General features: G+C 35.7%; 1 protein-coding gene across 1 annotated transcript; it reads left to right on the top strand.

Moving 5' to 3' along the window:
• The first annotated feature begins 12,477 nt into the window (after positions 1-12,477).
• LOC140878499 (serrate RNA effector molecule) lies at positions 12,478-17,772 on the top strand. The gene is made up of 12 exons (XM_073282098.1): positions 12,478-13,042; positions 14,109-14,221; positions 14,410-14,467; positions 14,920-14,994; positions 15,152-15,226; positions 15,305-15,352; positions 15,501-15,569; positions 15,659-16,450; positions 16,535-16,583; positions 16,669-16,895; positions 17,050-17,229; positions 17,327-17,772. The coding sequence occupies exons 1-12, from the start codon at positions 12,555-12,557 to the stop codon at positions 17,385-17,387; spliced, it is 2,235 nt and encodes a 744-aa protein (XP_073138199.1). The 5' UTR covers positions 12,478-12,554; the 3' UTR covers positions 17,388-17,772.
• Positions 17,773-18,700: the final 928 nt, after the last annotated feature.

Genomic DNA, 18,700 nt, shown 5'->3' with positions numbered 1-18,700 from the left:
TAATTTCTGTACTGCAATAACTTATTTATAATGTAGGCCACTAACAGCTTAGGGCACATTAGTCATAAGTTCAAGCCCGACAAGCAAAGCCCGCATGTTCAGAAATTAATATAAAATTCATCGTGACTCCGATTGATAAACCGATTTCACCAATGTGCACAGAAACCATTTCTGCACCTTTTAAAGTCAAGATAAATTTTTCTGAATCCGAATTCAGTGGTTTCCAAAAATGTCCATCCCTATGTCATTTTAGGAAATCTTACTCCTCTACTCATAATTAAGAAGTCCAACTTCTTTGTTCATTAAATTTAACTCTTTAAATTTAACTATCTCAACGGGGATTAAAAATCCATTACTCTGTGTGACCCTCAATGGTTCAGGGATACAACTAGCCGTGGGCTCACAACTTCTTGTGACTCGGAACAAAAATTTCCGACTTGCCCATCGAATCATGGTAAGAGCGCCTAGCAACATCGCCCCATGATTCCCTAGGTATCACTGATAGTGCCTACAAGAACCAATAGATTTTGGTTAGCGTACAGTACGGTCCCTTCATCCATATATCCCGATCGAATCAACAACCATTGGTATATCGAGAGTCATTCGAGATTCGATAACTATGCAATACATCTTGAAGATCAAATAGTGACATCGCATGTGTTACTAAGAAACCATTTCTTAAAACACATCATGTACTCTGGCCAGAGATTCGTCACACTAATATCTCCTCAGATCGCATAGGATATCCACACTCGCAAGTATGTGGTGAATCCTTGACAACAAAGCATCGACTCCTATATGTGTTGTAACTGTACCCAATCCCGACACCTGATGACCCCAATAGAGTCGGTAAACGAGTCAAAGCACAGTACTAGCATATAGAGTCTCAATGATGTTTCATGTATTAAGGACTAATGGTGTACAACCAAAACCGCGGACTTTATCCACTCGATAAGTGATAACCACATGGAAAGTCCGGATAGGGTAGTTCGATCATTCATCGTATGAATATCCATTTGCATGCTTCGAACATCTCTATGTTCCTTACCAATGAAATGTGGTACTCTGCATCGCAAATGCTAGTCTCAAACTCGAGCAATCCTTATCCTTATTATCGGACGGCTCAATCGACTAGGAACAGTTTAGAATATACAGTGACTATAAGATGTGTTTCATGATAGACATCTCCATGTTCTACCACATCTTACATACACTATAGTATATTCAAGGTCTTTATCAAAACAACAATAGTATATCACAATATAACAATATGAAGAAAGATAAAGTCATTGCTATTAATAAAAGTGTAAATTATATTAAACAAAAGATTGTTTATACAAAGAGTCATCAAAGCCCTTAGCCACAAGTTGGCTCACCGGGCACTCACTCTTTCAAATGTCAGCAGCATTCATGGTATCCTCAAATCGCCTCTGGAGTTCATCAGACATCGAAGCTTGCATATAGCATTTGGCCTTGATATTATGGTCCCACCATTTATCAAGTTTGGCCAACTCTTCCGGACTTATATCAGCTGGTGCTTCCTTCGGAGGAGATTTTTCTAACACGTAGAACATCTTCTCCGAGGTCAAGACAATCTTCAACTTACGGAACCATTCCGTATAGTTTGCGCCAGTCAGTTTATTTTGTTCGAGAATAGAGAATAGTGGATTGCGCGAATTCATCTTAATGAAATACTGAAAAGAAACAGACAATAATCAGTGATTGTTTAATTAATTTACTAAGACATAAAATAGGCGAAATTTATTTTATGAATCTCACTCCCACTATTTTAACGATTTCACTACCCTCTAATGAAAACGAGAAACATTTTTTTTAGTGGAAACATGGAGTCCAATTGACAAACTATAGTCCCGAATAATATCAGCCAACCATAATTTTCAAAAGGTAGAGCCCAATTGCTTCCAAAGCAACCTCCATGTTTTTACCTCATGTCCAATAAGGGCCCAATAATATGACGCCGTTTATTGTGACATGTCAAGATGACCCATCAATATCAAGTTGTGATGGACGGTCGCCATGTGGATCCCCAATAATATGAGCCAATCCCATGGGAGTTCCATCCAACTTACAACATGTGTCGATCCAATGTACAGCTTTCCGACGAACGGGCCCCCCCAATAATATGAGTCGGACCATATCCGCGGGTAGCATCTCATACATTGATCGTTGATGGAAGGTAGGAACATTTAAACAATATTTAAATTCCCTTTTAATCTTGATATCAATTTTAAATCATATTTAAGATGAGGGATTTTAATTTTGAAAATTTGTCTCATCATTTAAAATTTGTATGCTTGCGGGATTCATACAATTTAGTCTAAACATGCATACAACAATAATATCATGTATTATTTAGGATGATCGATTCCATTTCTAATCGACCCGTGGTTGCCAATCACGAGTCTAAGTCCAATCCTAGGTAATATGCAAGTATGCAATGCAATCCTATTACATTGAGCTTCCAATTTACATTTATTCAGTCTTTATTGTCTGCTGGGCCCACCTTCGCCTTCAAATCTTCATCTCCCACTAAGTATAATTTATTTACAATAAATAACTATGACAAGTAGGGGATACATTTTAAGGGGTGGGAACGGGCCATAAACCAGACCCACTTTTATTACATATGACAATTCATATTGGGCCATAAACCAGGCCCATTAATAAATCCAACAACAATAAAACAAATGTAAATTCCCTAACATACACTTACAAAATTGGTCATGGTAATCGATCATCCTTATCCAATAATATTTAATTCAAAATTAATTTATTGGATAACATGCAATGACAATTAAATTAAAAAGGATAAAATCATATTCCATATATAAAATCTTATTTTACATACAAAATCATATTTTACCTTTTTATCAAATAAAATCATATTTTACATATAAAATCCAATTTAATACATAAAATCATATTTTACTCAATATTTCCATAAGATCATATCTTATCATCAATTGTACCAAAAATAATTAATTTCATAAAATCTGATTTAACGGATAAAATCTATAAATTTTCCAAAAATTCAAATTTATCCAAAAATCAATTTTAAAATTTTCGGACTCGAACAATTCGATCCGACGCCTCGTGGACCAATCAAAAACAATTTTCGATCGGACCAAAAATAGAATTTTAACATATTAAAATTTTAATTAAAAATAAAAATTAATTTTCCCGGGCCGCCCGGGACGATCCCGGGCAGCCCGCGCCCCCAGCCCGTCGCTGCCCCTTGGGCAGCGACGATCGCTGCCCCGGGTTTGCCCATTAATTTTAAATTTTTAAAATCCTTTTGTTTCAAAAAACCAAGACTTAAAAATTTTGTACAATCGATTAATTTAATCGCTTGATCTGAGCAACCTGGCTCTGATACCACTGTTGGAAAACGGTGTTCAGATCAATCAAAATTGATACCCGGTGCAGCGAAAGTTTTAAAATTTTATATGGAACGATTCCATATCATGGGTATCAAAAATTTACGATTAAATTGTGCGTGTAAAAATTAAATAACAATTAAATTTTTACCTTGAATCTCGAAACGAGATTATGGACACCAACAGATAACTCTGCTCTTGTTGTATATCCCAGGAACTGATGGACGAACAATTCTTCAATCAGGTCCACGAACAGAATTCGAATCCCTCTGATAGATTGCACTAGAAAATCTATCAGAAGTTTCTACGAAGAGAATTAACGAATTTGATCCGTTAAACCAGACTGCAAATTCGAAATTCACAGACTGGATTTCAGAGAGAAAAACACAGAGAGGGGGGGCGGCCACTCTAGGTCTCAAAACCCTAGTGTTCGAAAATTATGAGACTTGTCTCTAATTTCTGCACTGCAATAACTTATTTATAATGTGGGCTGCTAACAGCTTAGGGCCCATTAGTCATAAGTTAAAGCTTGACAAGCAAAGCCTGCATATTCAGAAATTAATATAAAATTCATCGTGACTCAGATTGATAAACCAATTTCACCAATGTGCACAGAAACCATTTCTGCATCTTTTAAAGTCAAGATAAATTTTCTGAATCCGAATTCAGTGATTTTCAAAAATGCCCATCCCTATGTCATTTTAGGAAATCTTACTTTTCTACTCTGATATAAGAAGTCCTACTTCTTTGTTCATTAAATTTAACTCTTTAAATTTAATTATCTCAACGGGAATTAGAAATCCATTACTTGTGTGACCCTCAATGGTTCAGGGATACAGCTAGCCGTGGGCTCACAACTCCTTGTGACTCGGAACAACAATGTCCGACTTGCCCATCGAATCATGGTAAGAGCGCCTAGCAACATCGCCCCATGATTTCCTAGGTATCACTGATAGTGCCTGCAAGAACAAATAGATTTTGGTTAGCGTACAGTACTGTCCCTTCATCCATATATCCCGATTGAATCAACAACTATTGGTAAATCGAGAGTCGTTCGAGATTCGATAACTATGCAATGCATCTTGAAGATCAAATAGTGACATCGCATGTGCTACTAAGAAACCATTTCTTAAAACACATCATGTACTCTGGCCAGAGATTCGTCACACTAATATCTCCTCAGATTGCATAGGATATCCACACTAGCAAGTATGTGGTGAATCCTTGACAACAAAGCATCGACTCCTATATGTGTCATAACTGTACCCAATCCCGACACCTGATGACCCCAATAGAGTCGGTAAACGAGTCAAAGTACAGTACTAGCATATAGAGTCTCAATGATGTTTCAAGTATTAAGGACTAATGGTGTACAACCAAAACCGCGGACTTTATCCACTCGATAAGTGATAACCACTTGGAAAGTCCGGATAGGGTAGTTCGATCATTCATCGTATGAATATCCATTTGCATGCTTTGAACATCTCTATGTTCCATACCAATGAAACGTGGTACTCGGTATCGCAAATGCTAGTCTTAATCTCGAGCGATCCTTATCCTTATTAACGGACGGCTCAATCGACTAGGAACTGTTTAGAATATACAGTGACTATAAGATGTGTTCAATGATAGCCATCCCCATGTTCCACCACATCTTACATACACTATAGTATATTCAAGGTCTTCATCTAAACATTTTATAGTATGTCACAACATAATAATATGATAAAAGATAAAGTAAATGCCATTATAAAAGTGCAAATTATATTAAACAAAAGATTGTTTATACATAGAGTCATAAAAGCCCTTAGCCACAAGTTGGCTCACCGGGCACCCACTCTTTCAAATCCTTCGATAAATCGACGATAATACCCAGCTAAACCCATAAAACTGCGTATTTTAGGCACTGACGTAGGTCTAGGCCAGTTGATAACTGCCTCTACCTTTGCTAGGATCAACTGATATTCCGTCACCTGAAATAACATGGCCTAGAAAAACAACCTTGTCTAACTAAAACTCACATTTGGACAGTTTGGCATACAACTGCTTAGTTTGCAAAATTTGCAAAACAATCCTCAAATGCTCTGCATGCTCAGTCTTATTCTTAGAATATATCAGAATATCATCGATAAATATTATTACAAATTCATCTAAATACTTCTGAAATATTCTATTCATTAAACCCATAAAGATAGCATGAGCATTTGTCAAACCAAAAGGCATGATTATAAACTCATAGTGGTCATACCTCGTTCGAAAAACAGTTTTAGGCACATCTGCTTCTCTTACCCTCAATTGGTGATATCCATACCTCAAATCAATATTTGAATAGACTGAAGAACATTGAAATTGATCAAATAAATCATCTATTCGAGGTAATGGATATTTATTCTTTACCGTCGCTTTATTCAACTGTCGATAGTAGATACATAGCCTCATCGACCCATCCTTCTTTCTTACAAATAGAACCGAAGCACCCCAAGGTGACACGCTCGGTCTGATGTAACCTTTATTCAACAAATCTGCTAGTTGTTCTTTCAATTCTTTTAGTCCGAGTGGTGCCATCCTATAAGGAGCTTTAGATATAGGCGAAGTACCTGGCATCAACTTGATACTGAAGTCAATCTCACGTGCTGGCGGTAAACTTGGAATTTCATCAGGAAAAATATCAGCAAATTCCCTTACAAGTGGAATATCTGCCAATTCAGGACTAGCTTTTGACGTATCCAGTGCATAGACTAGAAATCCTTCCGCACCGTTAACTGTGCCATAGATAAACTCGAAATCAAAGGAATCTTAGCACGAAAACCCTTACCGAAGAATTTCCAATCTCCTGCCATGTCTGGTCTAAATCTAACCACCTCATGAAAACAATCCACTGTGGCCCTGTACTTGGTTAGTGTATCAATGCCAATAATGCAATCAAAATCGGACACACCAAGTACTATACAATCAAGCTTGATCACATTGCCATCAAATTGTAACTCACATTCTCTGACTAAGCTTACTGACACCTTATCCTTCCCCATAGGCGATGAAATAACAAATACAGAAGTTAAAGGCTCAACAGGCAAATCATGTAATGCAACAAATTTTTCAGCTAAGAATGTATGCGATTCACCAGTGTCAATTAACACATAAGCAGGATAACCAGAAATAACACAATTACCTGCAATAACACTGTCAGGTGCATCTTGAGCCTAATCCTCTGTAAGTGCAAAAACTCTTCCTTGTTGTCTTGGTGGTTGGCCTACACTCTGGATCTCTCCCTGTCTGCTCTGTGCTGGCCTACTCGGAGGACGGAAGGAATGTACAGAAGTAGCTTGTCTGTTAGATTGAGTTGCGCCATGTGAAGTGTTAGATCTACGAATAGGACATAATCTGGCATAATGTCCTGATACGTTGCAGAGATTACAAGTTCCAATAACTCCCTTTCAATCATCACTAGAGTGTCTTCCCCCCCACTTACTGCAAAACCAACATGTAGACCCTGAACTCTGACCTGATCCAAATTGCCTTGAACCACTAGAACTAGAAGAACCACTTCTAGGCCTCTTGAATTGCTTACCTTTCGGCCTGAAACGATCTCTTCTGTTGCCACTGCTACTACCTCCTTCATACCTGCTTTGTTGCTGTGGAAATTGGGATTGAGGTGTTGGTTGTGGCTGTGGTAAAGATTGTGGCATAGATGAAGTTCCTCTTTGTCGAAGGATACCAACTTCTGCTCCCTTGGCTTTATTCAGGGTATCTGCAAAGTTATTAAGTCACTCCGCATTTACCAAGGTGAAGACATCGGGATTGAAACCATTAAAAAACTGGTCAGCCTTTGCTTCCTCATGATCAGCAATATGAGGTGCAAATCGGAGTAAGCTCGTGAACTTAGCCACGTATTCCTAAACATTCATATTTTCCTGTTTCAGATTAGCAAACTCCGCTCCTTTGTCATTCCTGTATGATGTAGGAAAGAATCGCTGGTAAAATTCAGTTTTAAATACGCTCCAAGTAATAGCTGTACCTCGGTTTTCCAATGCTTTCTTTGTCATTATCCACCAACTCTTAGCTACTTCATGCAGTTGATGTACCACCAATCGGATTCGGCGTTCATCAGAATAGTCAAGTGACTCAAATAGTTGTTCAATATCATCGAGCCAGCTTTCAAAAACAACAGAATCCTCTATACCTTTCAAAGTCGGTAGTTTGAATGACTGAAACCATTTCAATAGTACTTCCATCGGAGTAGGAGTCGTATTCATTGGATCAGCAGCAGTACTTCCTTGCTCATTCGGAGGTACCAGTGGAGTATTATGTGCCCTTTGGGGTGGCACTTGTTCAATCGAAGGAACTTTTCTTACTGATGGAACCTGTGGAACATTACGACCACTTCGGAGAGGCATAGCTCGGGGAGGCTTAGTTGTTATACTGAGATTCAAACACATTAGAACAAGCTCAGTTGAATCCCTTCTTTACTCTTCAAACTCATGAGTATACCATATCCCATCACACATCATTTTTTATCTACATGTTTAGCAAATATAGCAAATACTCTTAAGAAACACGTAAGCACATAATTGCAAAAGGCACATAATTGCAATAGGGTAAACATGCTAGCATATAATTCATTTAAATCAACAAATGCATATAAGCTCATGTAAAATGAATCCATGCGGACTCGATGCTACCACGCTCATCTTCTAATGTTGACTCAAGACAACTTAAGCTCTTATACCTAACAATGTGGGGCCTCGGGTGCTCCATTCCGCTGGACAAAATAGAAACTCAGAACAAGGTGCGCTCGGGCCGTCAATTTTGGCCGCTTGGGCGCGCCCTCCAACAGTTCAAAACCAGCGAAAATAGCTTAAAACCTTCTAAACAAGCCATGCAACGCAATATTCAACTTTTATCAGTTTACAGAAATTCAAAATACAGGAAATAACAATACATGCGAGGTTCTCAATCAAGACAACGATCGATGGTACAAAATTCAACATGTGTCAACAAGAGTTCAAACTACATGACTCCTAAACCCGAGCTCCACTTCTAAACTTCTCCCAAATCTCATGGCCTCCTATGACTCGGCCCTGAATCACCTGTTGCAATGCACACACAAAACAAAGCAACAGTCGGACAAACCGGTAAGTATAAAACTTAGCATGAAACAACGGAACAAGTAATGAATCACATATGTCAAGGTTCATGCATTTTAAATATTTACAACAACTACGAAATGCAAGTAAAAAAGGCAAGGCTATCAAGGAACAAGGCTCAATAGGTGACAACGGTTTAGATGCTAAAATGCATCAACTCATCATCAGGCTCAAAACTCATCACTGATGCTATACCGTAGTCGAAGTATCAATGCTACAAGCTCGACACTGATACTTGATATCGAAGCTAATAACTCATCTACGATATCACAGCAAGGCTAGAAGGAATGTTATGCTCAACATGCATAATAAGATGACACAATACACAAGCATCTTATACTATATTCTAACAATCATGCTATAAACTCAAGCACTTCATATCAACAAATATAAACATGTAAGATAGAAAAATGTGTGATTTTAAGGGATCGAGAAGGCAAACTCCTCTCGACGCTTATTCTCCACTTCGATCATCATCGAATCATACCTTTTTATCTAACTCTGAAGTAGCTTTAAATCCTCAACTATAAGATATATAAAATTCACATCAAAGCTAGTTCAATCAAACGTCGAAAACTGAAGGCAGAAATGAACTCAAACCTCGATCAAGTTCTTCGATGACTCGAATTCTACAACTCGAACTCGTTATGATCCCACCAAACACTGAAATGGATATATAACTTCATCAACATTCTACCTCAAGCTCAATACAAATCAGAATCCAATGTTTTCAACTTAAACCGCTCGAAATCTCATTCAACGTTCAAACCGACGGCATAATGGCTATAAATCGACAATCCCAAAAATCTCAACAACATATGTACTTCAAGATAAACTCAAAAACAACATCAAACCAACATGAAATTATCAAAATTGCATAGCCCCAAAAATCAGAATTTTCGAAAATCTTCAAAAATTCATAACAAATTCAAACATTGTTCTTTTTCCGATCCGTCTTGAAATATATATTCCATGCTAGTTCAAGAACATATATATCCAATATTAATCGAATTCCATCTTCAACTCAATAATTCAAACTTGATAGAATTTAGCCAAACTTACGTCAGAACGTAGCTCTCGGTACGGTGATCGCAAATATACAATCAATCTTGAATTTTGACGGGCGGATATCGAAGCTTCGAGTTGATGCAGTACAACCTTTGTTCTTAATAGATGACATCACCTGCTTCCCAAACTTACAGGCAGAACAAACTTTGTCCTTAGCGAAATCAATTTTAGCTAAACTAGTGACCAAATCATACTTGCTCATATTAGCAATACCCTTAAAGTTCAAGTGGTTCAATCGCTTGTGCCATAACTAGATTTTTTGGAGTTGGAAGCTAAGAGGCAAACTGGTTGGCTTGGTTGTGCATTCCAACTGACTAGTTCAATCATATTCATTCTTATTTACGAAATATTATTGAATGAAGTTTTGGATGTTTTAAGCATCATTTTGCCTTCCTTTAGGGACCCATGAATAATTATAATTTAAAAAACCAGGCATACTTTGTAATTGCTTGTTGTGTGTTGCATAATTTTATTAAAAAAGTTCAATTGAAAGATGATATTATTCGTGAGTTTGCTAACAAAGATTTATAAGTAGAGCAAGAAAACAGAAATAAAAGCAATGATGAAAATCAAAGCAGATAGAAAGAAATTGACACATCAGATGGTGACATTTTTCAATGGAATGATCATCGAATTACTATAAAACTAAAATGTGGAATGCATCAAGATAAGTCACTAAAAAATTTATTATTTAAAATTATGTATTTTTTTTACTTTCACAATTTTTACTGAAAATATTTTAAATTGTATACACTAATGCACTTATAAATTATTATTCTTTGCTTTCAATATTAGATTAAAATTTGTACGCTTTAAATTTTATACATTTAGTTGTGGTAAGTCATTAAAAATTTATTATTTAAAATTATGTCTATTTTTTACTTTCACAATTTTAACTGAAAATATTTTAAATTTTATACACTAATGCACTTATAAATTATTATTATTTGCTTTCAATATTAGATTAAAATTTGTATGCTTTAAATTTTATACATTTAGTTGTGTATTAAATGAGAAATTATTTTGCTTTCAATATTAGATTAAAATTTGTATGCTTTAAATTTTATACATTTAGTTATGTATTAAATGAGAAAATATAAAATAAAAATAAATCAATCATAAGCATATAGAAAAAATTTCTCAATCGTAAACAAGAAAAAAAAAATAAGAAAAAAAATTAATATTAAAAGTTAACAAAAAATAATGGTTCAAACACAATCTTAATTATTTTTAATTCTAAAATTTTTATTTTTAAAATATTTGTTCAAACATCTTTTTAACTATAAAAATATTGCGTTATTTACATAAACCACCCCTGTGAAATATTGAAAATGCACATTTATCCCCTGTGAAATTTTAATAGGCATCTTCAATCCTAACCTTTTAAAAAATTAGCACACTCGCCCCTTCAGATGAGTGCTTGTTGCGCACGCGCCCCTCATGCGACTGCATAAATATTTTAATAATTTTTTTGCACCAAATACCCCTGTGAAATATTAAAAATGCATATTTGACCTCTGTGAAAATAATTTTTAAATCTATTCAACCCATAATACATAATATTTATTAAAATCTAATTATAAAATATTTAGCAAACATTTTTTGTTTTATTAATTTATTTTTAATTTTTAATTTATTATGATTACATAATTGTTTTCTAAAAAATATTATTATTTTATCTTGTTATCATTATTTTATTAACTTTCTTCTTGTTTCCAACTTCTCCATTAAAAATGCATTCATAAACGAGATTTAAATACCTAAAAGTACCAAAATATTAAATCAAAATGATAAGTGAATGATAAGTACCAAAATTTTTTCATTTAATTTATTTTTATTTTTAATTTTAAATTTTAAATTTTAAATTAATTTATTTTTAAATAAAATTATTACTGTATCTCGTTATCATTATTTTATCAAATCACTTCTTGTTTTTAACTTCTTCATTAAACATGATTCATAAATAAAGATTTAAATATCTAAAAATACCAAAATATTGAACTAAATGTTAAGTTTATGAATGTTACTTTTTCGATTTAGAATTATATTAGTATGTTATTTTTTTATTATTTATTACAAATTGTGCAATGTATATTCTCGAAAAATTTAAATTTTGATTCAATAATATATAGTCCTAAATCGAAAAAACTATATGTTTGAACTTATCAGTATAGTTCAATATGTTGATACTTGAAATTATTTAAATACTTGTTTATGAATGCATGTTTAATGGAAAAGTTGGAAATACGAAGTGAATTTAATAAAATAATGATAACAGGATAAATTAATAATATTTTTTAGAAAATAATTAATTAATGATAATACATTTAAAATAAAAAATAAAAAATAATAAAACAAAAAATGTTTTCTAAATATTTATAATTGTATTTTATTAAAAATTGTGTATTATGGGTTGAATAGATTTAAAAATTATTTTCACAAGTGTCAAATATGCATTTTTAATATTTCACAGGGGTATTTGGTGCAAAAAAATATCAAAATCTTTGCCAAATCGCATGAATGACGCGTGCGCAACAATCACTCATCTGAAAGGGCGAGTGTGCTAATTTTTTAAAAATTTAGGGTTGAAGATGCCTAGTAAAATTTCAAAGAGGAGAAATGTGCATTTTCAATATTTCACAGGGATGATTGGTATAAATAACTCTAAAAATATTATTATAAAATATATTGTTGTTCAAAGTTCAAACACATCTATTTTCAAATCAACTTTATAAATATTTTATAAATTTTTTTAAAAAAAAAAAGTTTTATGAAACGTTTTGAAAACGGGAGTCCAAATTATGACATTCTTATTTTAAGGGAGGGGTTATAAAGGTAAATTAACAGAGTAACATATTATCCATATCTCTTAGCCCTCAGATCTCGCACTTCTTCCCGGTCCTGCAATTAGGGTTTTGCTGCAAATCCCAGACGGCCGATCGCCATGGCTGAAGTCTTGAGTGCCGCCGAAGAGAACCTCGATCATCGACCAGACGAGACCACCGCAACCGCCGCCGCCGCCGCCACCACCAACAGCAGCAAGCCCACAACCTCTGACCTCCCGGACGCTACCGCCGACGCTGCGTCATCGCCTCCTCCTCCTCCTCCTCCGCAGCCGCGCAGAGGCATTAGAGAGCGTGACCGCAGCTCTCGAGAACGTCGCGAAGATAGGGACTTTGACAGGCCGCCGCGGCGTGAATTCTATGATCGGAATCGCTCGCCGCCGCCACCCCGAGAGAGGGATTATCACAAGCGGGGCAGACCGAGTCCCAGTCCTCCTCCACCCCCTTACAGAGACCGACGTGGAGGAGGGCCTCACTCGCCTCCACCTCGGCGTTCTCCTCCGTTTCCGCCGTATAAAAGGAGGAGAGGCGATGGATATGAAGGAAGGAGAGGTAGTCCTAGAGGAGGGTTTGGGCATGGGGATCGAAGGTGAGCAGTACATTTGATTTGTTTCCGGATACATGATTCCCGCGCACAGTTGGAGAGCCATGTCAGTATGCAGATTAACACTATCTTTTGATGATAAAAAATAAAATATAATCTTTTGAAGGAATAGTAACTCTTCGGTGAAATCACTGATTTGGGTTTGAAATGATGATATATGTTGGGTGTTGGTGCAAGTTTTGTGCTTGATTATTTCTTCTAGCTGTGTGTCTGTTAGTTGTCTTCTACCTTGTAGTTTTGTGATATGGGCAGGCTGCTGGGGCAATTGCTGAGTTCAAAGTTTTAGTCACTGTGGTGATGGCTGCAGCAGTTCATTAAGTTACTTTAGTTCAAGAACTGATTCTTTTGAAAGTTTTTTCAAAAACTAGACCATCAGATAAGCATGAATTCAATAACTGTAAGTACTATAATTAATAAAGATATTGTAAAATTGCTGCTGTTAAAATGCAGTTATTCCTCTATAGAGTACAGGGTTGACCACTAGCAATAAATTTTAACTTGATATTCTTTGTAATGTAAGTTTCACGTGTATCAAATAATCCAGTGGGAGAAAGATCGCCATTGCCGTTGTTCTATCAGAACCCACTACTCTTGTCCGTATTGCAGCCATATGGAACGGAGGCACTATTCAATTGTGAATTCGGCTGTTCTGATCTTAAATGACCTACACGGCAAAATTATGATTTGGAGAGTTTAGAGATCCCTTTGATAAACTGGCTTTTAACACCTGCTCGCATTTTATGTTTTCAGAGCTTTTAAGTGCTCATTACTTTAAAATTAACTGCCTTTGCTTTAGTTGATATTCGAAGATTTGCAATAGCTGCGCTGCAGTTCATATGACGCAACCTGCATTAACTGGTATTTGAATGCCATGCATGGTCATGATATCTGGATCCGGTTTTTAGCATATTTTTTTTTCGTGTCTGCTTGCTAAGTAATATGTTTGATTCAGAAATGGATTCTGCTGGTTTATTGTTTTTTCTTTTGTTTCGCAACTTATGACTTCTGATTACGATTTCTAGTGTGGGTGTAACATGGCTTTTTTGTTCAGGTTTGCATATGATTATTCTGGTGGATATGACCGTGAGATGGGGGGCAGACCTGGTTATGTGGATGAAAGGCCTCATGGACGACATATTGGCCAGTCATCTGGAGGCTATCAAGGTGGTCCTTTAGTGGTGATAGACTTTTAAAATTTTGCCTGTAGTCCTTTACGAGGGCAATGAATTGTTGTGTTCCTTAGCTATTCACATTGCTTGGGTCGGTTTTTGTGTATTTTACGTAGTGGTTCTCGTTGATGATTCTATTGGTTTGATCATGCCTTCATCTTTGATTGTATTTTCTTCCTGCAGATTGGGATCCAGGTCGTGGAGGTTTTGCTGATGCTTTCCCTGCTGGGGGACCCCAAAGGTATGTATATATATATTTTTTCTTTATAGTTTTGATTTATCTGACCTTGCTCTTGTGGCATCATTCTCAGCTTCAATGTGTGTGTAGTTGTATGTAATTTACCCTTCTTGCATATCATTTGTGGATTCTTGACTGCTGATTAGCTTGATGACACTGTTAAATTGAATGAACACATTTAAAATGAAGAAGTAACCTTTGCTTGAGTATAAACCTGCCTTCTTTTATTTGTATTAAGAGCTGATAATGCTGTATCGCGCTCTTCGTAATTTTTATGTGGCTTTTTATTCTTTCCTTTTTTTTAACCTTTAAGTGTATTTCAGAAGGTTTAGCTTTGCCCCTTTGGATATACACATGGATCTGAATTTAAGCTAATAATATTTGTTAAGAATATTGGGATATGGTGTAACTTGGTACCTCGATATAGATGAAATGACATAGATTTGTCTTTTCAGGGAAGGAATGATGTCTTATAAGCAGTTCATTCAGGAGCTTGAAGATGATATTCTGCCAACTGAAGCTGAGCGCAGGTCAGACTTTGAGTGTGTCAAAGTTTTATGGCGGTTCAAACTTATCTGATATTCTTCTATTTATTCTATGCTTGTTATTTCCTTTAATTTTTGTTACACTTCCTTTCTATTTCTAATTATAATAATAATATCAAGCTCATATGCTGAGAATGATCAGGTATCAAGAATACAAGTCGGAGTACATATCAACTCAGAAAAGAGCTTATTTTAATGCACATAAAGATGAAGAATGGTACAGAATCTTTTTCTTTGTTTTACATTGTTCTTCCAGCTTTTTGTGCCTCTTCTCTCAGTTTCTTTGCTTGTTCAGGTTGAAAGACAAATATCATCCAACAAACTTACTTGCTGTCATAGAACGGTTAGCATATAAAGTTTTTTTTTAAAAGTTTGCTTTAGGCTATTTGACGATTTTCATGAATCTTGTGGACTGCTTACTAGATGCCTGTTGGTCAAAGTTCTTGTATTCCTGGGTTGTGTTTCGTTTTTCTGAAGCATCTTCATTATAGGAGGAATGAAGTTGCAAAGAAGTTGGCCAAGGATTTCCAGCTTGATCTGCAGAATGGGACCTTGGATTTGTAAGATAATCTCGGGGTGTTTCCATATTTAAGGCACACTATTTATTGTGTTTATTGAATTAATGTGAATAACTTATCTACATGAGCAGAGGTCCTAGCTTCAATCCTTCTTCAAACCGGGCAGAACAGTCCAGTGAACCTAATTCTGATGATGATGCAGATGTGGGTGGCAAACGAAGACGGCATGGTCGGGTTGGTGCTAAGGATTCTGATCTCTTGGCTGCCCCAAAGGCTCATCCCATCAGTTCTGAGCCAAGAAGAATACAAGTTGACGTAGAACAAGCACAGGCTCTTGTTAGGAAGCTTGATGCGGAAAAGGGAATTGAGGATAATGTTTTATGCCGAGCTGATAATGATAGAATGAGTAGAGATAAATCTCACAGCAGCTCAAGTGGTCCAGTCATTATTATACGAGGCTTAAGTACAATTAAAGGTCTTGAGGGAATTGAGCTTCTGGACACGCTGCTCACGTATCTCTGGCGCATTCATGGGCTGGATTATTATGGATTGAATGAATCAAACGAAGCCAAAGGTCTCCGGCATGTCAGAATTGATGGCAAGAATTCAGATGCAAACGGGAAGGATTGGGAGAACAAATTGGATTCTCACTGGCAAGAGAGACTGAAGAATTTGGATCCATTGGAAATAATGACTGCGAAGGAGAAGATAGATGTTGCAGCTACTGAAGCTTTGGATCCCCATGTTCGCAAAATTAGAGATGAAAAATATGGCTGGAAGTATGGATGTGGAGCAAAGGGTTGTACAAAGCTCTTCCATGCTGCCGAGTTTGTTCACAAACATTTGAAGTTAAAACATCCTGAAGTGGTACTGGAACTGACATCAAAAGTGCGAGAAGAATTATATTTCCAGAACTACATGGAGTAAGTTTGTACCAATGGTCCAATTGTACTGTATGTCAATTTATTTGGCATCTTCTTGAGGTTTATAACTGCCATTTATTACAGTGACGAAAATGCACCTGGAGGGACTCCTATCATGCAACCATCTTTTCCGGTATGTTTTATTCATGAGCACCATGATATCTTTACGTAGCTATTTGTGTGGTACACTGTTACAAGTTATTGGCGTGTCTTTGTAGAAGGACAAGCCTCGTGGGCGTGGATCTGGCCGCAGAGAACGTGCAGAAAATCATTTGAATAGATCTGACGAACCTCAGTCAGCGGAGTTTCCATCCAACAATGATGGTTCCCCAGGAAACAATGGTGATGAACCAATATTCGATGCTTTTGGAGGGCAAGGCATAGCTGTGGCTTCCTTCCCTTCAGATATAGCTCCACCTGTATTGATGCCTGTTCCTGGTGCGGGGTAAGGCCATTTCTCTTGCCCCCTTGAAATTAAAATATCTTCCCCTTTCTTCTGAGGTTTATATATTCTCCCTTATAATTGAAATGATCATCATGACATGTTCAATTTCGTTTTTATAATTTTGTTTACGGGTATATATGATCATGGATTGTAGTCCGCTTGGGCCTTTTGTTCCGGCCCCTCCTGAAGTAGCAATGAGGATGTTGCGAGACCACGGAGGCCCATCCCCTTTTGAAGGTGGTAGAAATGGAAGGTCAGGTCCCCAGTTAGGGGGACCTGCTCCTATAATTGCATTACCCCCAACATTTCGACATGATCCTCGACGACTGAGAAGGTTCAGTTATATTTTGAGTAGCCAAAACATATTCTTAATTATATGAATGGCCCTCCATTTTGTTCTTACCTTCACTCATGTCTAACTATGTTCACAGCTATAATGACCTGGATGCACCCGAAGATGAAGTCACCGTTATTGATTACAGGAGTTTGTAGATTTAGTTATGGTTTAATCAATGGCCAAACAAAATCGAATCAACTGCCATGATTAATAATCCCGATGTGGAAAAGGAAGCAACCCATGTCGCCATTCTTCCCATAGCCAAATAATATCGAATCAACTGCCATGATTCAAGTAATCCCGATGTCGAAAAGGAAGAAACCCGTGTCGCCAATCTTCCCATACGTGATATTATCGAATCCTTATTTGTTGAGATTTTGCTAGAGCTTTTGGCTTTGTCAAAAAATTTACTGAATTATTTTTCTCCCTCGACCTCACTTTGTTCTCGTGGGAGGAGTTACAGATGTTCACACTGCGTTGTTCATGTAATATGTTACGGATTAGACTTATGATCGAGTAATTACAGTCTCCTTTAGTGAATCATATCCTTTCGTGTTTATGGAAAAATTGGTGAAAATTACTTGTTTGGCATCATACAAATGTCAGTATTTTGTCTGATCAGGAGAATCTTACGCTTTGCAGAAAAATATGTTGTAAATTTCATTAATGTCAGTGAAATATTTCTAGCAGAAATCCAATATAAAATGTAAGGGGGGGAAAAATTAATAAAACTAGAATTGTGCATCTCCCAAACCTCTGGTAAATTGCTTCAAATTTCAATATCCTTATTAAGGGTATATTTCTTGCACATATTTATTGACTTTTTTTTAATCGACAGGCTTTTGTGAGTAGATTTCTATATGTTTTTATAGAATTTCACGTATTTTTAAAAATTTTCATGAAATATTGCATATTTATTTTTCATGACTTTTATTGACATTTGTAAATTTTTTTTAAACCTCTGTGAATTTTGTAATTCATGATTTTTATTTGTTTCTTAAAATTGTTAATGGAGTGTCAAAAAATTTTATTTATATTTCTTTAAAATAATTATACATAAATTTACTGATTTTTTTTAATTGACAGACTTTTGTGAAGTTGATTTCTAAAGACTTTATTTCTTCTCACATATTTTAAAGATTTTCATTGAATCTTGCAGATTTGTTTTTCATCATTTTCATTGATATTTGTAAACTTTTTCGAAACCTCTATAAATTTTGTAATTAATGATTTTTATTTATTGCTTAAAATTATTAATCGAGTGTCAATTACTTCTATTTATATAAATAGTTTTTACTTATTGATTTAGTTTACAAAAATCGATAAGTAGCATTAAATTTATTGCAATTAAAATATTAATATAAATCTATAACATTTGAATATATTTAATTTTATATAGTATTCTTATTTATATAATATCTATATATGTATGTATATTCAAGTGAATAAATCACAATCGTAAATTTTG

The sequence above is a fragment of the Henckelia pumila genome, chromosome 1, assembly GCF_033568475.1.
Source record: "Henckelia pumila isolate YLH828 chromosome 1, ASM3356847v2, whole genome shotgun sequence".
In the NCBI taxonomy this organism is placed as follows: domain Eukaryota; kingdom Viridiplantae; phylum Streptophyta; class Magnoliopsida; order Lamiales; family Gesneriaceae; genus Henckelia; species Henckelia pumila.
Note: the sequence above shows the minus strand (reverse complement) of the source record. Positions and strands in the feature narration are given on the sequence as shown.